Here is a 22,721-nt window from a genome sequence, read left to right on the forward strand (position 1 = left end):
TCTCGCCGTTTAGCCTCCACTTACGTAATGGGTTTTGTAAATAGTCTACGTTTAATACTCCTAATTAGTATCTAAACATTCGATGTGATGGGTGCTAAAAATAAGTAAGTCGAACCAAACACCCCCTAAGTCTCTATACACATGTACGTGCTGAGTATAAGTGTCGTGATAGATTTGGACTTGGTTTAGAGATAGAGATAAGCATGTACTAGAAACCAAGTGTTCTTGCTATGCACGTTGTAGCTAATCTGTACTCTTATTCAGGGGCTATCCCTATATAAATATGGAATCGATGGTGAGCCGGGTAAGACAGCCACGTTTACCTACATACCACAAATTTTTTATGGTATCAGAGTTATCTTTTTCTAGTACGTTTGACTGCTTGCTTCGGCCATGGCGTCATCCTTTGGCGCCAGCTCTGCTGCGCCCCTAGGATCCCAAGTCACGGAGAAGCTCACTCGGGACAACTATGTCCTTTGGAAGGCGCAGGTTCTTCCCCCCATTAGAGGCGCTCAGCTCATGGGGATTATTGATGGATCATCCAAGTCGCCGTCAAAGACCATAGAGGTCGTAAAGGACGACAAGACAAAGGAGGTCCATGTCAACCCGGCTTACTCTGCATGGCTCGCACAAGACCAACAGGTGCTTGCATTTCTTTTTAACTCTGTCTCTAAAGATGTATTAGGACAAGTTGCAACTCTGGAATCTGCAGCTGAAGTATGGACGGCACTAGAAGCAATGTTCTCAGCGCAGTCGCATGCAAGGGTAACAAACCTACGCATGCAGCTCTCGACTACAAAGAAGGGGAGCATGACCACAACAGAGTACTTCAACAAGATGAAGGCTTTGGGTGATGAGTTAGCAGCAGCTGGGAAGAAAATAGAAGATGACAAGATGGTCTCCTTCATACTTGTTGGTTTGGATGCGGATTATAACCCAATTGTAACTTTAGTTATGGGCAAATTGGATCCAATTCCCTTGTCTGAACTATATGCACAAGTAATGTCATATGAAATAAGGCTTGAGATGCTGAATGATCAAGGTGGACAGTACCAATCGTCCGCAAATTTTTCTTCTGTCTCATGGATGCGGTGGCAGCAACAGCTTTAACCGTGGGCGATTAGGAGGTTTCCGCGATCGTGGAGGCCGTGGAGGTCGAGGTGCTAGTGGTCGCCAAAACCAATCTGCTAGCACAAGAACCGGCAGACAAGGGACCTTTAAACCAAGGTGTCAGATCTGCGACAAGCCAAACCACTCGGCCCTCGAGTGTTGGTATAGGTTTGAGGAGGATTTTCAGCCGACTGTCAACAATAAAACAGCAGCTAATGCCTCAACTGCATACTATGGAGTTGATACAAATTGGTATGCTGATAGTGGATCAACTGATCACATCACTTCTGATCTCGACAATATGACGGTTCGGGAGAAGTATGGAGGACGGGACCAAGTTCACACCACCAATGGCGCAGGTATGAGCATTAATAATATTGGTCATTCTATTTTGCCCTCTCCTATCCGAGATCTTTACTTAAAGGATGTTCTTCATGTTCCTTAAGCAAACATTGCTTCTGTCCATCGTCTAACTCGTGATAATGATGCTTACTTTGAATTTCATCCCACCTTTTTCCTTATTAAGGATCGGACAATGAAGAGAATTCTTCATCGAGGAAGATGTGAAGGTGGCCTTTACCCTTTGGTGCCGAACTCCCTAGATCATAGTTGGAGGAAACAATCTTTTGTAATAACTAGGCCATCCACTAAGCAATAGCATAGTCGCCTAGGACATCCTGATTTCCCTATTGTGTCTCATGTCCTCAAAAATAATGCTCTCCCCTTTATTAACGATGATAGTGCTGAATCTATTTGTGATCATTGCCAATGAGCTAAAAGTCATCAGCTCCCCTATACCAAGTCTCAAAATATCTCTACACATCCGCTTGCTCTAATACATTCGGATGTTTGGGCCCAGCACCAACATCAGTAGGATGATATAATTACTATGTTTTATTGATGATTATAGCAAGTATACTTGGATATATCTTCTCCGCCAGAAATCTGATGTTTTCTCTGTCTTTCACGAGTTCCAGAAACTTGTGGAAAGGAAGTTTAACCAGAAAATTCTATCCATGCAAACTGACTGGGGGAGAGTATGAGAGACTAAATTCCTTGTCTCTCACGAGTTCCAGAAACTTGTGGAAAGGAAGTTTAATCGAAAAATTCTATCCATGCAAACTGACTGGGGGGAGAGTATGAGAGACTAAATTCCTTTTTTAGGCAGGTCGGAATTACACACCGAGTCTGTTGCCCTCATGCACATCAACAAAATGGCTCTGCAGAAAAAAAAACATCGCCACATAGTAGAGGTTGGTCTTGCTCTCTTCCATGCCTTTAAAATTTTAGGATGAAGCCTTCCTCACAGCTACACATCTCATCAATCTTCTGCCAAGCAAGTTTCTTAATTTCCAAACCCCAACCGAGCTCCTTCTCCAGGAAAAACCTGATTAACCATCCAATGTCAAAATACATTCTTTGTTTTACCTTAAAGTATTTTCTTCCATTTTTGAGAAAATTGGTTCTGTTGATACATTGGCTGTTGCTGACATTCATTACTTGCTTCTAGGCCTGATAGGCTCTCGTTGCAGTGGCCGTCATTTGCTGCAGAATGTACAGAAGAACAAATAATTATTCGTTTGTTGGATCAATGGTTACCACAACCTTTGTTTCTCCAACATTGTTAGTGTACTACATTTATTTAGATGTGTATTATTTGTGAATCAAGAAAAAAACATGCTGTTCAATTAGTGTTATTGGTTGAATTCGCCAGCAGCATGAGTTATTGTTTTCTGAAGTGGTTGTGTATCTTGTTGACATACGTATTACAAAAGCTATTTATCCAAGATTATATCTCTATCTCTATTTTCTTCTTTGTTTTTTTTTTCTTACTAAAGTGATTAAGATTTCTGCCCGATTTCGTACGTCGGCGAAGGAAGACACACAGCAAGATTCAGTTATGAATTCACAATGGTTGTCCATAGATCGAAATCAAAACTGCACAAGATATATGAGAGTGATGTATACAAAATAAAATGAAAAAATAATATATTTTGCATCCCATTACGTCACCGCATCTCAGCACCAGCAAACCATGTGATGAGTACATGTGCCAGACAAATCAAACTGCCTTTTTTTTAAAAATAAAAAAGACAAATAAAACAGCACATGGGCTTGCACTGGCTATGTGGGCCATGCTCCTCACTGCACTCCGGGCCCACTCCCGACACTGAAAAGTCCTCCGCCACCTCACAGCTTGGCACCGCGTTGAACCGCACGATCCAGATCCGACCGCCCACGTCCCCTCCACCACGTCAGAACCGGCCCCGCTTTAATTGCCATCTCCGCTGCCGCACGCCGTCGCCGTCCCCGGTCCAACTCGCCGCGTACGCAGCTTCCCAGCCAACCAACCAGGCAGCAGGGGGACGCGAGCGAATCGTACGCGGGCGCGGGTCGACCGGCTTCGGGCGGGCGATGGCGACGCGGCGGGGCAGGGGTTGGGCGCGCGGCGCGGCGGCGTTCGCGGCCGTGGCGCTGGCGGTGGGCGCGGGCCGGCGGTACGGGTGGGACGGGGCCTCCGCGGTGGCGGCGTTCCGCGAGGCCCGCGGCGCGCTGGGGCCATGGGCGGCGCCGGCCTACGTGGCCGCACACGCGCTCACGCTCGCGCTCTGCCCGCCCTACGCCATCTTCTTCGAGGGTGGCGCCGCGCTCGTCTTCGGATTCCTGCCCGGCGTCGCGTGCGTCTTCTCCGCCAAGGTCCTCGGCGCATCCATCTCCTTCTGGATCGGAAGGTCGCGACGCCTCTCCTCTTCTCTTTCCCTTTCTTCCCTGCTCTGTCGTGCTCTGCTGCGTTCCTGGGTTCCTTTGTCTGTGCATAGGAGTCGAGATCTGATAATTCTGTTGCTTTGAGCGCGCGATCTCAAAGTTGTTTGTGCGTGGCACCGATCGTGGGGTCAGGACTGTGGCATGAAGGAAAGTAGATTTGGGTGGGATGTTCTAGACAAAAAGAAGTTAACACTTTTTCTCTGCTGGTTTTCCATTTTGTTGCCTTTCTGCGACCATGGAATTTGGAATTACGCAGTATTTGGCCCTGTACTATTGTTCACTTGTGCTGAGTTTGGGTCGCATATATAGAAATTCGAGGTAATTACTAATTAGCGAGATCTAGGTGCTAACTTCTGCATGACTTGTTTTCTTGTCAATGTTTCTAGACGAGAGCAGTGAATAGTAGTATTCTAGTACTTGGCCCCGTATAATTGTTCGGTTGTGCTGCATTTGGGTAGCATAGCTGTGAGTTGATGCGGTGGAAAGGCTAGTCCTTGAGCAGCAGTAGGGAAGTAAATCGAACTTAAAATCGAAGAGGGGGAGGATAGAATGGACATCACTAGGGAGGGCAAGAGTATAGGTTGGAACTAGAAAGCTATAGAAGAACAGAATGTCACACTGGTTGATTGTAATTAAGCACTACTGCTTGTTACTAATGATGAATTCTGATGTGTGATAACACCACTTCATGATAATGATAATGTAGTATAAAGTGAAATAAACTATTAAACTTGAGGTTTGTTACGTGTATCCTGTCATATTGAGCACTGCATGCATAAAGTCATGCGAAACAAATTGATTGGATGAAATTGGCTGCACATAAATAACACTTAACCTTCTTGACCTTACATACAACTCCTTTAGTTACTTTTTAGTCGGGGATCGTACCTACTAACAGGGGCGGATCGAGGTTTGGAACAAAAATAAGCTAAGCTTCTTGAGTTGTCACAGTATACACCTTTTTCTTGAGTTCATGGGTATCTTGATCATGCTTGTGCTATGCAAAATATTTTTTGGCTGCTGTTTATAAATAGAGATAGGACAGACATCTGGAAAACGTAAAACAATCATATTCTAGATGTGTATATGGCTTTAGGATAACTGAGAAATGCTCCGTTCAGGCAATCATTGCTGCAGAAAACTCAGTTATGGATAGGATTAGGATTTGACTTATCAGGATGAAAGAAGACACAGTAACATATTCGTCAGCTAACTCTAGCTGATATGTGTTCTGGATGATTATTCTATCAGCTTATGTGGACTAGGCTTTGTGTTATAGATCGCAGTGTCGATTCATGTATTGTTTGTCTGCACGCCATTGTAATTGTTGATCTGTACCTTCTGTTTTAGCTCTCTTTGCTAACTAATCTTTTGTGAATTTCTTCAGGGCAGTTTTCAGATATTTCACTTCAGCAATGGAATGGCTACAGAGGAACAAGTACTTCCATGTTGTGGTTAAAGGGGTTGAGCAGGATGGCTGGAAATTTGTATTGCTTGCTAGATTCTCGCCTCTGCCTTCCTACATCATCAACTATGCTCTATCAGCTACGAATGTTGGATTTTTCAGAGATTTTCTCTTTCCAACAATTGTGGGCTGCTTACCAATGATACTGCAGAATGTGTCAATCGTAAGCCTTGCTGGTGCAGCAGTGGCCTCCACTACAGGATCTAAGAAGTCCAGTATCTACTCTTACCTGTTTCCAGCAATTGGCATTGTGTCCAGCATTCTAATTTCTTGGAGGATTAAGCAGTATTCTTCTGCACTTGCTATTCCTAATGAGCTTAAGAGTGCACCTACAAATGGAAATTCCAACGGTGATGCTAAGCTGGCTTCGGCGCCATCTACAAATACCAACTCTGGGAAAACTAGGAAGAGAAGGTGACTGGCAGTATCTGCCCTGTGTCCACGATTTACTACATTGCAATGGCAGCAATGGAGTATCAAGCAGCTACACTCAGATGCTAGTCAAAGACTTAATTTACACATTGGTGTATCACTGCAGTGCTATGCTATCTGTTTCATGCCATGGTTTTTTGGGTGCATTTAACAGATGCTACCTTCTCGTTTCTGTCCTTTGAGCTTCTCTTGTTCTAGCGGATAGCAAGGTGAATGTATGATAGAAGCTCACATGTTGTGCATCCAGAGTAATCTGGTGGTTTAGACTGCTTATCTGACTGTATCTTGTACTGAACTTAATGTATATCCGAAGAGGTAATATAAGATATTCTTCTGTATCAGAATTTGATTCAGAACTGCGTTTACTTTTGTGATGTAGGACAGCTGCTGTGACATTTCTGTGACTACAAGCGGTTGTCTATACTCTTTTGCTACAATCCAAAGCAAATCATGCAGTGAACTCCAAGAATAGTATGCAGTTTGAAGAAACTTTGGTTTCACTCCGTGAGTCCTTTCTCATCAGTCATCACACTATATAACCCATGTTCTGCTATGCATCCCTGTGTCCAAAAATTCTAAGAGATGAAGCTCTTCATTCCCTTGTGTTCCTACATTCTTCTCATTGGCATCTATGCTCCAAAAGCCCTATCAGATAGTCCCCCTCTGCAGGATGTATGCCCCATGGCACCTCAAGGTGAGAGGAAGCTGTTCATTAATGGTTTCCTCTGCAAGCACCCCAGTACCATCCTGGCCTCTGACTTCAAGACCCTGCTGCTGAACCATGCCGGTGACCTGAACAACATGTTCCGGTCATCGGTGAACATGGTCACCGCCACCGAGTTCCCTGGGCTGAACACCCTGGGCCTGGCAATGGCGCGCACCGACATCGCCCCCAGCGGGGTGGTGCTCCCCCACTCTCACCCGAGGGCGTCGGAGATGATGTTCGTCCATGGTGGCAGCGTGGTGGTCGGCTTCTTTGACACCAAGGGCAAGCTGTTCCAGAAGACCCTGGGGGAGGGGGATGTGTTCATCTTCCCCCGTGGTCTGGTGCACTACATCATGAACTATGGTTTTGGCCCCGCTACGACATTTTCGGTGCTCAACAGCCAGAACCCTGGCGTCGTCGGCATCACCCATGCGATGTTCGCAACAGAGTCAGATGTGGTCGAGGGCCTGATGGCAAGAATGTTGAAGTTTGGAGAGATGGCACTAAGTGACAACAGTACTTATACTGGTTTGCAATGGGCATTCTGATTATGTGTTAGCTCAACTTAGTGGTACACTTTGGATGAAAATTGACTGTAGATGATTTGAAGATAAGTGCCTAGTAATGGATTCTTCTTTGTGATGTAGCTGCTTAATAAACTATCAAGGCACCACACAGATTAAGACCAGAGACTTCTTTGCCTTATCTCTGCAGGATTATGATGTTGTAACCTCTAATGTTTCTCTTTTTTCTATCATTACACGATCCTATTTCACTTTGCAAACTTGTTGGATGATGTGAAAATTGCGTCACATAGCAGTCGCCATCCTTTGGCATTCCCTGGACAGCATAGCCTTCCTTTGCCTTTTGCTTTACTCAGTGGATCTCAACACGCCTTTTGTTGTTTAGCATTATCTCTCAGCTCCTCGAAGGTGAGATCTCTTTCTTTTCCACGCCTTCTCTTTCAAACTGAAAGCTCCTGCACCTGATAAAGTAGACTCATAGCACCAGCCCAATCCTATCATATTCACACGCTGCTTTATCCAAGATGCTCTTGTAACTGAATGTGTAATCATTGATGTGCACTGCGAGAAATCGCTGCCCGGAGTCTAATTCGATGACTTATTAGGTGATCAGTTTTGAATTGGATTCCCAGTATTCTTGTCAGATGTTCCTTTATGTTGGTCTATTGCAGTACAAGTGTGCTGATGATAGTGACCCTTCGTAAAAGAACTTGTGGAGTTATGCGTTTGCTTTTGGATTTGGCAGACACGGTTGCTCCATCCTTTTTGAGACTACATTTTTCATCAATGTTGCTGGAGGATTCAGAAACGTCAGTTCTTCAGCGACATCTTTCCTCACTGATAGCAATGATTCGTAACAATGGCTTTCCTTCTTCTTACAAGGAAACAATTTAGGAATACTTATTATAGAAGTTTTAACAAACTTGATGACAGGACCATATAATAACTAAATAATCTTCAAGTTGATTCTGTGATTTGATCTGATCTTATCTGACCAAGAATTTGTCAACAGAAGATCAGACAGTTCAAAAGCTTACCGTGATGGGTGAGAAGCATTTATTGGCTTGACTGAAAATTCAGAGCCAAAGAACACAAAATTTTCTTTGACGCTGTCCAAGTAAACCAGTTGCGCTAGAGTTATTTTTCTTTTGGTTCAGCAGCACCTTTTCTGAATGAAATATCCTATTAATCAAGACGATTTGACGTTCACAAATTAGCGTTCTCCAAGCTAATCCTGGAAAGCAGATGTATCAGTTTGTATGTCATTCAACACGATTGAGATAATTAATCTTACACTCAGTCCTTGTCATGGGAATTATTACAAATTACAATGCATGGTTCATTCATGGAAGTGACAACAAGAAACAATTCATCACGCACGTATCCTGCATAGTCAACCTGCATTACTTTCTTGCAGGTTAAGATGGCTACATGTCACTTTTAAATTCTTTCTAAGCGATGTTCTAGACTCGTGCACACATGTTAAGAAGTAGAGGAAAATGACCATAGGTCCTGACTGAAAGTTTACCTCTTACTTTATGTCATGAAGTTTGTCTGTTATAAACTGCCTTTCTTCAAACAACAAACCAATGAACAAATAAATTAAGTCTTGCGGGACTAGTACCCAATCCTTAACTTAAAATTATTTCCATTCGAAGATTATTTAACTGTCTTTTCAAAATGTTAAGGTGATGACTTATTTCCATTTTATGTTTGAATTTGATAATCACAGTTGAAACTTCTGAGACATGCTGCCAGAATAGGAGCAGTTTGGTAGAAAAACTGCTGAGAGAGATACCCAATCCTTGACTTAAAATTATTTCCATTTGAAGATTATTTAACTGTCCTTTCAAAATGTTAAGGTGATGACTTATTCCCATTTTATGTTTGAATTTGATAATCACAGTTGAAACTTCTGAGACATGCTGCCAGAATAGGAGCACTTTGGTAGAAAAATTGCTGAGAGAGAAATTGGAACCAGAGAAAAAAGAATTGCCTGCTATTTAAGAATGTAGATATTCTTGCCTTCCTACTATACACTACACAGTATACAATGTGATAAAACACTAGACGGCACATAAATAACACAACCAAACTATACCGACAAAAACAATAGGCAAAGGTAACTTCCCTGGCTGCTCTGTGGGCCAGGGCGTATGCAATCATGCTCATCATCATCCTCTGGAACCCTAACATGTTAGCACTACTCATCGGTTGAGGCCGTTCATGGTTGTTGCCCACCAGATGGTGCACCAGCACATGAGAGAGATGTGACCTGCAGTGGCAAAGCTGATAGCAGCCACAAAATGTGTGCACCCTTTCCTGCATTAGCCCAACTTTCTTGATCTTGCCAGATCAGACATTTTGATGCCTTCGACCTGATAAGGCCATCAAACTCTCTATTATGCTGCTTGATCAAGCTGTCTAGTCATACTGTCTAAGTGACACGGTGTATCTTAGAGAGAGAGGATCTGTACAAAGGTAATTGTATTATTGATTCTTCTAGAGTAAACAAAAAACTGATGGGATTTTGACCCAACTGGCCTGTCACAATCAAGCAATACCTACTTTTCTCTACTCCTTCCCTCTACATCCATATATACGCTACATGTGTCGAATACACGGTATGTACCGAACTGTCATGCAAAAACTTGCTGATGCTAAATGAATTAGAAGTTCTCCTTGTGGAACTCGAACTTCGTGTTGGTTTTCCGTGAGAAATCCTGCGCGAGCTCACGAAGCTCCTTTGTCAGCACCGGGGCACCACAATAGAACACTCCTGCAATATCCAAGAACAAAGACATCAGTGTTGATTCAGAAATTCAATTATGAAAAGAAGAATTACGTATTGTGTGCAGTAACTAGGATGCTGATTGGCCCTGCTGTTAGTGTTATCCCTTTTCAGTTTCAGGTAAGGTTGAGCTGACAGGCATGCCTGATTTTGACTCGGTTAGGCAAAGGCAGCAAGCATCTCTTGGGAATATGTTAAAGAATCCCATGTCTATCTGACTTGACTTTATAAATGTGAATTTTAGACACCCATGTATATATACATAACTCTTCATCTCTATCTACAATGACTCTGCTCTGCATTTTTTATTTTGTAATTGCAATTATCAGATTGGCTAGCCCCCAATCTATAACCTAATTTCAGTTGCCAATGCAATGCAAATTCTTGCGTCTCATCATTTACTTATTGGTTGTGGCTCAGCAAGCAACAGTGATTGGGCGGTTGGCCCCTAGGCTGTCAGGGTCGTCCTATTCAATGTCAATCCTAGTCATGGCTAAGTTCAAATTGAGCACAGCAAGCATCGCACACTCTGGTGCTGGTCATGCATAATGTCCCTGTCAGCTATGTTCTGCGACGAAAGTGGAGCCAGCCACATTGCGCTCTAAGCTCATACCTAGACAGCTATGTTTGGTAGAGTGCTTCTTTCACCGCGATCGAGTGAGAGAAGCGTGGAGGCATGAATAACCTGCAGCCTTTTCACCGCCATGAGATGCCGACCCTAACAACCGCCAATTTACTGACCATTCCTGATCTCGACTTTACCCTTTTCTACCATGTTGACAATGAACGGGCTGGACAGAGATTTTTCAGTATGGATCGATGGACTTACCGACGCGCTGGTCACGGTGGTTGAGCGCGATGCGCTTGTAGACGTTGCGCCAGTTGGGCCTGGCGAAGTGGGTCTTGACGCGGGTGCCGGAGACGACGTCGACGCCGTGCTTGGCGTGGTTGAGCGACTGGAGCATGGCGATGAGCGCCGAGCGTGCGTCCCCTTCCTCGTAGACGCTGGTGCAGTAGTTGTGGAGCTCGATGACGCCCTTCTTGTCTGTCTCGGCCACCTCGTCCATGACGCCGCGGAACCACTCGAAGGAGCCCTGCTCCCGGGTGACCCAGTAGAAGTAGGCCCGGCGCGTGCGGAAGGAGGCCGTGGAGACGGAGTTGTCGTTGCCGGAGCCGGCCTCCAGGTCGCCGTCCAGCTGCTTCATGTTGTTGATGATGTCCTTGATGATGGAGATCATGGGCGTGGCGCCGATGCCCAGGCCGACGAGCAGGACGACGTCGTACTTCTTGTAGTCCTGCGCCGGCGCGCCGTAGGGCCCGTCGATCAGCACCTTCGGGAAGCTGCAAGGAAATCGTTTTTTTTTTTAATCGCGTTAGTTATTGGCGTGCAAACTGCAACAATGCGAATCTTCCAAAAGAAATTAAAAATTAGCCGCATCAATTCGATCGGCGATGGCGTAGTGAAAAAAGAAATGAGAATGTCAAAAGGTGGTGTGTTTGTCGGAGAGTCAGAAGTCAACGGCGCCGGATTAACAACCTAACCCGCACTCACAAGCCACAAGCCCACAAGCCAGCCACGCTTTGCTTGCTCCGTTCTCCCAAAGGTACAGATGGGACCGAAGGCATCAGAGAATGAATGTCCTTTTCTCCCAGACGTTTTCCTTTGATCTTTAAACAAAAAAAAAGGATATTTGGAATAGGAATGTGTTGGGCAAATGGGCACGCATAGGCATGGACCATGGACCCTTCACCACACCCCCAACCACTGGCCGTCCTCCAGATGCCCATGAATGAATGAGCCAAAAAAACAAAACAGCTCTTCTCCTCCACCGCCGGGAATATCACCGGCCACCGGCCGTTCACCTCATCATTCCCACCGGCTGAATTATGCTACCACTACCATTGCTACTACTCGATGACAAAGATCCTGCAGGGGTCAACACCTGCTACGACTTACCACCCTACACGTCCCAACCGAACTAAGAACACTTTGCCATGTGTGCTGACTGTGAGCCAGTGCGCGCGCGCATCTGTGTTGTCTGGACTCTGGACACTCTAGGCCGGCGTGATGCAAGCGATGAGCTCAAACGCTGCCACATTTCTGTTGACCATTGGGGGAGGGGGGGGAGGGGGGGGGGGGGGGGGGGGGCAAAAAGTGTTAGGCAATTGGCACGAAGCTCTGGATGGAGGTCAGAGATGGTGGCGCTACCGACTGGAGCAGGAGCAGCCCATGCCAGGCCGTGGTTGACATGTGTGAAACCACAGCTAGCTGGAGAAAGAAAGCAGTGGTACACGGCCAGTGATGGATCCACCTACCCCCCCGGGGAGCCTCAGAGACCTGGTCCGGTCCACAGGTCCAAACCTTACCCGTACCGACCCGACTTGCGACCTGGCTTGAGACTACGACTCGTCCACATCCGCGCCACCCACCCAACAGGCCCCACAGCCGACGCGGTAACGGCGACACGGCCGGCGAGCTCTAGCTCCACGTGCGTTTTTTGTCATCATCGTGGAAACGCGAGGAAGAAGAAGAGGGTGCTTGCTCGCTCACCTGGGGTTGGTCATGGTGCTGCCGTCGCGGTCGTACTCCGCCCGGAGCAGCCCGCTCTTGCCCTCCGTCGGCGGCCGGCAAACCTGAATCCAATTTGGTCACGATCAGCTCCATTTCATAAGATTCAATCCAAGGATTGGTTTTGCCGGATTGAATGTAATTAGTGGAGCACGGTACCTTGGAGAAGACGGTCTTGAGCTCGCGCGTCCAGTCGCCCAGCGTCCTGATGTGGACGCTAACGTAGTCGTCCTTCGGGGCCGACGTGATGGAGAACGGGTGCCTGTCAGCAGGTTCGATTCACAAAAGTCGTTAGCGTCTCGCCATTAACAACCAAAGCCTTCTTTAATCCGATTACCTAAACAACCCTAATAAAGCATCTCCACTTAACCACCTTTGCTTAATGAAGCCCATCCTACCTAGTCCTCCTCTCTTCATCAGAACAGCCAAAAAAAAAAAAAGAACAGAACGCTTACCACTGGAACGGCGAGACGGCGGCGCAGTTGACGAAGATGTACTGGCCGCTCTTGTACCGGAACCCCTGGGGCTTGGAGAAATGCAGCGAGAGGACGTTCCCGGGGTACACGGCGACCTTGAGGATCTTCACCGGCCGGACGCTGGAGCGCAGCGCCCGCGTCAGCCGCTCGCACGCGTACATCACCAGGGGCACCGCCAGGTACATCCACGTCGACTTCTTCTGCCACTTCTTGGTGAGGTACAGGTAGTGACCGTGCACGATCAGCAGCGCGTACACCACCACGAAGCAGTGGTGCGAGTACCAGAACGCGTTGAACCCCGTCAGCCTCTTGAGCGGGCCGGGGAGCGCCAGCCGCCCCCGCCGGAACCACGGCGTCGCCAGCGTGAACGCCACCGCCATCAGCACCAGCATCACCAGCCCCGTCCACCCCTCGGTGCCCTTCACGAACCACCAGTAGTCGTTCGGCCTCGGGAACCCGAAGTACTGCCCCAGCGGCGCGTACTCGGCGTCCGTGGCGCGCAACAATCTAGGGAAGTCGCAGGTCAAGTGGGAGATGATGTGGAGCGCGGCACCGACGGTGATCCCCACGGCGACCACCTTGTGGAAGTTGAGGTTGTCGTCGAAGGGGACGACGCGGCCGACGGCGGTGCGGTTGCGGATCCAGGTGATGGTGTTCCGGCAGACCGGGAGCAGGATGAGCGCCATGTTGAACTTGAGCGTCTCGGCGCCGCCCTTGGCGATGCAGACGCAGTACCCCATCACCTCGAACACGTAGCGGCGCCGGTACTGGACGAACTTCCACGTGAAGAGCCCCGCGCAGATGGAGAGCCACAGCAGCATCACCCACACGCGCTTCCAGTTGTCCTCCAGGAAGTACTGCGCGCGGCGGTACCAGCGCCGGAGCGGGTTCGGCTCCGGCGTCGGCCGGAGGTTCTGGGAGAGCATCTGGGAGAGGTTGCGGCTGTTGGTGGTGCCGATGCGCACCGACTGGCTGGGCGCCTGAAGGAGGAGGGTCTCCAGGTTGTAGAGGTCGATGTAGCCCAGGTTGCCCGGGTCCAGCTCCTCCATGATCAGCCGCGCGTACTCCTCGGCTTGCTCCTGGATCTTCGACAGCTTGTTCGCCGACGCGCTCAGCAGGATGATCTGTCAGGTTGCAGGTGGAGTTCCATTAGAAAAAATAAAATCAATCTTTTTTTTTTCTCTTGGAAGAAGATGCAAATAAACGTGTTAATCGAGCTGGTGAAAGGGTGGTGGCAGAATTACCTCTTTCACCTCCTCCTCGGTGATCCTGCCGTCCGCGTCCTTGTCAACCCTGAGGTTAATCGAGGGAAGGTTTCGTTAATTACGGCGCCATTAGCGAGTAATTAAGGGAAGGGTTACTGTTGCTGAAAGGAAATGGTAGCAATCAATAAGTCAGAATGACGTACATGTCGAAGAAGGTCTGGAGGCGGCCGTCGAAGCTGGTGTCGGAGATTTGGTCCCAGAACTCGAGCAGCTCCGCCTTGCTGATGGTGTCGCCGGAGATGTTGCGGCGGCGCGACAGCGCGTCGAAGAGCTCGCCGGCGAACTCCGGCTCCCGCATCCCTGTCATGTCAGCCAGGTGGTTAATTCTTAATTCAATTGGTGCGTGCAAGTACGAGACAGGACGAGCAATCGATTGAAGCAGGTGGATGGATGAACCAGAGGACAAACCACTCACCGATGCACTGGCCGAACTTGGAGCGGTGTAGGAGTCCGTTCGGCGCGAGCTTGTCGAAGCGCTCCTCCACGGCCTCCCATCCCTTGGCGCCCTCGGCCTTGCTGATGAACTTGAGCCCCTTGAGCGCGTGCGCCGCCGCGGACTTGGACCGGTCGAGCGTCCTCCCGCCCCCGCCGTGGCGGTTGATGGAGGCGAGGCGGCGGAGCTCCTGCGACACCTGCTTGATCCGCGACGAGGCGTTGCGGATGACGTTGTGGCCGTAGGACGAGGACCGCCGGTTCTCGAGCGTGCGCGCCAGGAGGGTCACGTCGGGGTCCTCGCCGCCGGCGCCGCCGTGGGCCGCCGGCTTGACGCTGTGCACGGCCACCGAGTCGTCGCGCACGTCGAGGGTGATCTCGACGTAGTCGTCGTCGTCGGTGGCGGAAGGGGAGGCGCGGGGTGGGGGTGCGGAGAGCGGCGCGGAGACGGACTCGGCGAAGCGCGCGCTCTTGCGCGCCCCTGTCTTCTTGCTCAGCGGGCCGCTGTGCGGGATCACCCGCTCCCGGTCCCGGCCCTCGTGCGGGGCCGCCGCGGCGGACGACATCTCCACGATGTCCCCGCCGGCGCCGGCGTCGGCGCCCGGCCTGTGGCTATGCATGGTGGCCGCCGGCCGGCCGGCTCTCTAGCTCCTTGTCCGAGGAACACGCGCGCGGCAGGTCGGTAACCGGAGAAGCGAAACGCTTTTTCGCACGGAGCGGAGGAGGAGGGGGTGCGGGTGACGCGCGGCGGCTTCTTTAGTCGTGTCGGGGAGGAGGAAGAGGGAGGGAGGTGGCAGGTGAGGAACGGTGGCGTTTGGGGAGCAGGGGAAGGGAGGAGCGGAGGCTTTATAGCTGTGGAGGGGAGGGGAGGGGAGGGGAGGGGGAGGCGCGTACGTTTTACTAGTCGTCGTCTCGGCGCCGTCGCCGGTGTGGGGGTGGGGTTGTTGGCTTATTGTTTGCCGAGCGGGCTTGGTGGCGTGAGGTGGGGAAGGGAAGAATCCGCCCGGCGCCCGGGGAGGGGGAGGGAGGTCAAGGCGGCGGCTGACGACGCGGAAACGCAGCTGCTGCTTCGTCGCCTCGTGCCCGGTGCCCCGGCCCCACTCCGATCCCCCGTTCCGTCAGTGTCGCAACAGCTCGCGCCTCCCCCCCTTCCCGTTCCAGCGTCGTGTACAATGTACGCGCGCCGGCACGCGGGTGCGCTGTGTTGTGTCGTATGCGGCGCGGCGCGTACGCACGTGTCCGCGTCCCGGCGAGGGGGCGAGGCGGTGGGGCCTAGTGCCGGCGGCAGAGCGGAGAGGGGTCGCCGACGTGTGTGGCTCTACTGAGCAGTCGAGCGTTTCGTGGACGCCCTTGGATTGGGTTGGCTCTGGATCACGCACGGCGGCTCGCGCGCCAGCGTCTGGACGGGAGACATGGAACAAAATCTTCGGATTTGTCTGGATTTTATAAATATACGACATTTTCAAAGGAATATAGGTTAAACGTTTCAAAATTATTATTATTATTATTATTCAGCAGTCTGATATTTTCTCCTTCTTTTTATTATACAGGCAGCTCCCCTGTCGGTTCATTTTGTAAATAAAGAATTATTGTTCATATGAATCCGGTAATCTACGTGGGCAATCTATATAAATTTTTTTTGGCATTGACAGTAGAAGTTTAAATGTTTGATCCAGAAGATCCTTATATCGTGGCAGACAACATTTTGAAGGCCGTAGGATAAGAATGTGGATTATGACTTGAATGACGTGAAGCTGACGTCCCCATTCTACGATCAGATGCTACACATGCACCCAGTAAAAACACGCTGTATATATGCCATCCCACGGCCTAGTTCGCCTTGCAAATTATATTTCGAAGCGGAACCCGGCCACCGGGCGACCGACGTTGATGGCCACGTACGGGCTCGGTCGCCGGCTCCCTGGCGGCGGCATAGCCAGCGATCGATTGATGGATATATGTGGCAGGAGCACTGACCACAAGGATTGGCATGTCCGATCCGCATGGGCTACACTTGTGTACAATCTCGTACAGAATTCAAGGCTTGTATATTACAACGGTGTTTAGCGGCATTCCATTTCAGAAAAATTAGCTTCACTCCACCAACTTTAAAAAAAACTAACAGCCAAACACGTATAGCTTCATCAACTCCACCTCTAGAAAAAAAGTGGAGCTAGAGGTTAAATCCACGTTTTTTTGGAGTATGGAGTTGGTGGGTATTTACCCACCATTACCATTCATTACACAAGTACCGGTCGATAGATAAAAGAAAAAAAATCCTATCACCCCCTTCGTCCCGTCGCCTCCCCATCTCCCACGAAACCTAGCGGCGTCGCTGCCGGCTGAGTCCCTAGCGAAAATCGATGGTGATGGCGACCCTCCTCCACCCAATTCGGTGATTCCTTCCTTAGCTCCTCCAACCAGCTCAATTTTGACCTCCGCCCATGCCGCCCAGATAGAACTCGCGCTGGGCCATGGCAGCCTTGGTGGCACCGCCGCCGAAGTAGTGCGATTCGCTGATGTGCTTGCCGTGCTCTGGGAGCATCTCCGCCCTCAATCCCAGGTGCTATGCAGATAATCAACAATCTACGTATCAGCTTATGTGTTCACCTAAAGATCTCCAACACTAAAACAGTTGAGAGTTGTTTATATTGTTCCATCAATCCGTCTCAATCAAATTCGAACTGAATAATGTAAAAGTTGGTTGTTTTGAGGAGAGCGTACTAGAAGTCGACCCATGCATAAGCATGAACTTAAAACACAACCAGCCATCCACCATGGGCAAAATAGAACATTCCTACCAAATCCTCATATTTCTGGAGCTGGAACACTACAATCTGCCAAACACGTACAACAGCTTCATGTTTTTCTGGAATTGGTGGAGTGGAGCTGGTTTTTGTAAGCTGGAGTGCTGGCAAACACCCCTATATATCTCTTGAAATATTTATAGCCGCATAAATATGTCAAAGAAAATGGTACTTATAGCTAGAAAACTCTGAATAATTAAAAAATGAGCCAAATCGCACGATGGTGACATGGAGAGTAGTGTACGCGTTCCGAACGGTACGGCAGAGGATCTATCCGTCCCGGCCGGACGCAGTTCTAGAGGGATTATGCATTCTGCGCGAATTTCACGTGGAATTCTTGCGTGGCAACTGCACCGTGTACTGCTCCTAGGAAGCGGCCCTGCTACCGTGCACCAATATATCTTGCGACAAACCAAAAAAACTATTAACGGCCTAACGGGTACATGCCATATTCATCGAGACAAGACCCTCACGTCGTCGTCACCGCCGCCGCCGCACGGACATGCATGACCACCACCACCACCACCACCTAAGATCGTCAAAGTGAGCAACCGGGATGACGTACCATGCACACCATCGTCTATCTCTCGTTACCGTGCAGCAGCTTCGATCCAAACTCTAACCCCGGCAAGCAGCAAGTGCAAGGACACGTTACCGATGAAACTAATGCCAGTCACTATACCTTTGCAAGGCGAACTAGGCGTTCCCCGGATCGGATCACATATGCGCTCTCCGTCATCGTGCCACGACTCCACGCGGCTGCACGGGTGGCGGTGGTGCCCGGTCCGGTGCGTCTCCAACGCAGAGTGCGCGCCCCCGACCGGTCGTTATCCCTCTCTCTTCCGTCATCGCCGGCGCGGCGGCCGATGGCGACGACGACGAGCATCGAGCGTTCGGCAGCGGGCAGGTCCATCCACGCACAGATCGATCGAAATCCCACACTGTTCGATCTCACGCGTGCCGAACCGACGAACCTCGGCTCTCGCTCTCTCAGCGCGCGAAAAGTTTGTGCTCTCGGTTCGTGCGCTCTGATTGCTGCCTTTTTCATTCGTCGATCGTGCCCTGTCAAACCTCTTTCTCTTCTTGTTCTTCTTCTGTGAGATTATTCTGCTGTACGTGGTGGCTATGGACTATGGTGGTTTCACGATCCAGGCTTCTAGCTGCAGATGGACCGCAAGAAAGGCACGCGTGCAGTGGTTGGCGACGGGTGCGTACTACCCGCGCCGGACTCTCGGCGGTCGTGCAATGCAAAATGTCTACTTGCTGAAAATTCGCACCAATTAAAGCATAATTTTGAAGGAAAAAAAAATTCTAGGATGGGACCAAAAATAATCAGATACCAGTATGTTTTTAGGTTTGAAAGTTTTCAAAAACCATATATTTGTCGTGGTAATTAATGTGGTAAAGTTGGTATTTGCCGATTTACATACCCAGCATAGTCAAAACATTGACCACGTGGAGGTCTGGGTGGCTAACTGCTCCGGTTTTGGAGTAAGCAGTTCGGCTTCGAATTCTGTCGAGCGTGCCTTCACTAGAGTCTGGTCTCTAAAACATCGTGTTATAATAGTAACCTGTGTTGAAAGATTAGGTTAGCTAAAAAGGCATGCGTTAAATGCTTCTCTACAATTTTGGTGTTGCCATGATTGATTGGGCAACACGTTCATTTTTCTTTCTCTTTAGTACTTTTTAAGTTCTATAGAAATACTTACATTTATGGAGGGAGTATGTATTGCGTATACTACAATATTTCTTTTTAAAAAAAGACAAATTAGCACTTCATCTTTGCCTTTGATAATTCGGGTCCCTCCAAAGTGCATCCAAGTGAAGCTCCTGCAAAAGCAAGCTATCAACAGATATATACACCATATCAATCGAGACAAGGCCACCACCGACCCAAGATCGCCCAAGCATACGTGCAGCTTCCAAACTCCATCCAGCAAGCTAGTGAACGTACACATCACCACAGCTCGCAAGTGAGCTAGGCTTTGCCCGGAGACGGCATGTGCTTTCGTCACGCACCACCGTAGTACCCGCCCTACAATTCCACGCAGATGCCAGCAGATGGGGTGCCTCGCTGCAACAGAAAGTGCGCTCCTCCTGACCGGTCGTTTTCTTCTCCGTCGCCGGCGGCCGATGATCGGCGGCGGCAGATCCAGCTGTTCACTGTTCATACGAGTGCCGAACCGATGAATAAAATCGCCGCGCTTTCCACAGGTCTTCACCGGCCGTGTGGAAAAGGTTCTTTTTCTTCCTTGATTGGGTTCAGGCGGTTTGTGCGCTCTGATTGCTACCTTTTTTGCTGCACTGCACATTGTTGCTTGTAAAGCGATTGGGGCATGTGGCCAGTGGCCTGTGATGAATATGCTGCCTGCCGTAGTGGTTTCATGGCCCAGCACTCGAGCTCTAGATGGCTCACAATGCACGTGTGCCTGGAGGTGGAATGGTGGATGGTTACCGCGAAATGTCCATGCGTATTTGTCCTTGGAAATCAAATTCAATCGTGAAGATTTTTATTTTCTTCTGTAACATTTCCCCCTCTGAATGGAGGTTTCTGAAGTTGTTTTTTCCTACGGTTGACTGGCAAATAAGCTGACTTTATACCCAATAAAAGAAAATAATGCCGTTTCTTTTTTGGTGTTGAACTTTTGCAGATGCACTGTGTAGTATGTCATCGTCTCTTATTACTCCAACGTGGTGACGCCATGTGATGGACGTGTATGAACCTACAGGGTGTTAATTCTTTTTTTTTCAGTGTGTTGAAATATTAGGAGGGAGAATGCGGCTTCAAAGAAGAGAAAAGAAAAAAAGAAGTTCGTACTGTGGTTACCAAAACGTACAGGGCAAAAGAAGATGAGGTAAGCGAGAGAGCATATTTCCGGACCAGACACTGCTGATATCATCCGAGATAGGCAGCGTAAAGGCAATGGTAAAGCGACCGTATGCTCCCTAGTCACTAGACCCCTTCTTAGTCCTCTTTCTCCAAACGAACTGAATCTCACAAAACATTTCGTTTTCTTTGACTGCATGCGTTGCATGCAAACTGCCTTCCACCTGCTTGAAAACTTGAATTCAATTCTTACCACGAAAGGACTACTGCTCCTGAATTATCGCCCTTAGCAGGAAAAGGAAAAAAATCTGAACATGACACCATGATAACTGCGTTTTTCTTGAAACGTGTAAATTCACATTTCTTGGCCTTTGATAATTCAGTGGATAGTGATATATGGGTTAGGTGGGGGGCATACGTCTATGGGACTCTTTCAACACAGTTTAGTAAGAACCCTGGGTATATTCTACGCATACAGTTCTCAATAAATTTTACGGGACATTCGACAGGACTTAGAAAAAGCTAGAAGGATGATGCATGAATCAAGAATGAGAGACTTGAATGTTGGAAATACTACTCCCACCAAGATATTAAATTAGGAACTTGATTTGTGATATTAGGTTGCCTACATCATCCTAATCCAAGACCTTCTCTTGGTCAGAGGTTTTCTCACATGTTTTACTTCAAACTAGTGCCACTAGTTGGTCTGAGCTATCCGTTGTTTGGATCAAACAAATTTTAAAATTAACAAGCTCTGCTCAGGTCAAACAACCACTAGATTTTCTCACAGATCAGCTTGCTTATAACGTTTTTTTAACACATGACTTTGTCTCTTATGCATCACTTAATTATCTACTGGAATTATTCTGCTCATGCTGTCAGTCTCTGTTCTTAGCTATTACCCTGCTTGTCCAACTACCACCTCATTAAGTAGAGAAACGACCTTCCATCCAGCGTAATATGTCTCGGTCATTTTTGAACTCGGGACTAAAGGAGCTTTGGTCCCGGGTCAAACAGCCACCACGGACGGCCACTGACGATGGGAGCTTTAGTCCCCCTTGGTAATATCAACAGGGACTAAAGAGCCCCTTTAGTCATGGTTGTAACGGCTAGTGGGGACGAGGGAATCTTGTTGGATATTTAGTCCCGGTTGAAAACACCTACCGAGACTAAGGGCCATCCATTTAGTCCCGATTGGTAATTCCAACCGGGACTAAATCTTTGGTCCTGGTTGATAATTCCAGCCGGGATTAAATGGATGGCCTTTAGTCCCAACCGGGACTAAACACCTCGTCTATAAAAGTTAGCATCTTCCTCTCCGAGCTCGAGCCACTCAGATCGAGAGCTTCGGGCTCCTTCTCCATGGCCAGCAAGCAAGCTTAGGGAGGTTCTGCCCTATTTTTTTCCTTATTTTTATGGGGATTTCACTCATCCAAAGTGTTGTAAAGGTTAGCTACTTCATCCTCCCTTCATTTATTGTTATTATGCTTTATTTTATGCTTTAGAGGTAGAGAAAAATGAGTTTTATAGAACAAGGGAGAATGCAGAGGATTTTTTATTTATACATGTTGTTGAGCTAGAATTTGATGGATAGCTTGCTTGTTATATATGATTCGTATTAGATAAATATCTTGAACAATATTAGGTACGAGAAAAAAATAGAGTAAATTTATTTTTAATATTTAGTCATTGCAATAAAATTGAGGTAAATAAAATTATAAGTGTAAGAAATAGAATTTGGTCATTGCTACAATTTTTTGGATAGTTTGCATGTTAAATTAGAGTGACATGACAATTACACTAGTCAACTTAATGCTACATTTGAGGAACGAGACAATAAAGATACACTAAAGACTATAGACACTCCAGAGTGGACTTCACGGAGTGGAGAATCCAAAAATAATGGTAGAATAGAAGAACTTTGAGTCCAAAAACTCGAGCTGAATATAATAAAACAATCTTGAAATAGTTTTCCAAACGTCTTTTGGAGCCACATTCTCATAATAAAAGTATGGGTCCCAATAGCCTGTTCTGGCAGAGATCTGTTCACTGACCTTGACCCATCGGCTTTTAGTTGATTTTAGCTTGCCAAAATGGGCTATGCTCAGTGAAAAGATATTTTGCCTTGACAGGCTATTGTGTGCCACCATACTTCTATTATAAAAATGTGGCACTTGCTCCAAAAGACGTTTGGACAATTATTTTAAGATTCCTTTATGATATTTAGCTCGAGTATGTGGACTCAAAGATCTTCTGTTATACCATTATTTTCTGGTACTGGAGGAGCAGAGGTGACTCTCTATAGATTTCGGAGAAGATTGAGTCATGTGCAGAGATGGCTTAGAGGGCGAACATTCTACTATGTTGTATCATTATTTTAGGATTATTAACTATGTGAAGTCCACTATGGAGCGTCTGTAATCTGTAGTGTATATATATCTTGATTGTCTTGTTCTAGAATTCTAGCAGTTTTCTTTTTGTCGACCTAGTAGTGAATGATACAAAGGTTGATTGGTGTAATTTTCATGTGAATTTTTTTTATCTTTACGAG

The 22,721-nt window shown here is 47.9% G+C and overlaps 3 protein-coding genes across 4 annotated transcripts; 2 read left to right on the plus strand and 1 right to left on the minus strand.

Annotated features, from left to right (window-relative positions):
• The first annotated feature begins 3,410 nt into the window (after positions 1-3,410).
• On the plus strand, positions 3,411-6,126 carry LOC101765367. The gene is made up of 2 exons (XM_004979346.2): positions 3,411-3,842; positions 5,264-6,126. Exons 1-2 carry the CDS (start codon positions 3,526-3,528, stop codon positions 5,757-5,759), a joined length of 813 nt encoding a protein of 270 aa, XP_004979403.1. The 5' UTR covers positions 3,411-3,525; the 3' UTR covers positions 5,760-6,126.
• Positions 6,127-6,187: 61 nt separating this feature from the next.
• On the plus strand, positions 6,188-7,257 carry LOC101765774 (germin-like protein 11-1). 2 transcript variants are annotated; one of them, XM_022829410.1, is made up of 2 exons: positions 6,188-6,277; positions 6,443-7,257. In XM_022829410.1, exon 2 carries the CDS (start codon positions 6,455-6,457, stop codon positions 7,025-7,027), a length of 573 nt encoding a protein of 190 aa, XP_022685145.1. In that variant the 5' UTR covers positions 6,188-6,277; positions 6,443-6,454; the 3' UTR covers positions 7,028-7,257. The 2 variants fall into 2 exon arrangements, with proteins under 2 accessions (XP_022685145.1, XP_004979404.1); XM_004979347.3 differs by lacking the exon at positions 6,188-6,277 and having other exon boundaries at positions 6,286-7,257.
• A 2,202-nt stretch (positions 7,258-9,459) lies between these two features.
• Positions 9,460-15,410, minus strand: LOC101766192 (respiratory burst oxidase homolog protein B). The gene is made up of 8 exons (XM_004979348.4): positions 14,520-15,410; positions 14,248-14,404; positions 14,084-14,132; positions 12,819-13,963; positions 12,523-12,625; positions 12,346-12,428; positions 10,624-11,135; positions 9,460-9,782 (listed from the first exon to the last, which is right to left on the minus strand). The coding sequence occupies exons 1-8, from the start codon at positions 15,154-15,156 to the stop codon at positions 9,673-9,675; spliced, it is 2,796 nt and encodes a 931-aa protein (XP_004979405.1). The 5' UTR covers positions 15,157-15,410; the 3' UTR covers positions 9,460-9,672.
• Between the last annotated feature and the right edge of the window lie 7,311 nt (positions 15,411-22,721).

The sequence above is a fragment of the Setaria italica genome, chromosome VIII (assembly GCF_000263155.2).
Source record: "Setaria italica strain Yugu1 chromosome VIII, Setaria_italica_v2.0, whole genome shotgun sequence".
Taxonomy (NCBI): Eukaryota; Viridiplantae; Streptophyta; class Magnoliopsida; order Poales; family Poaceae; genus Setaria; species Setaria italica.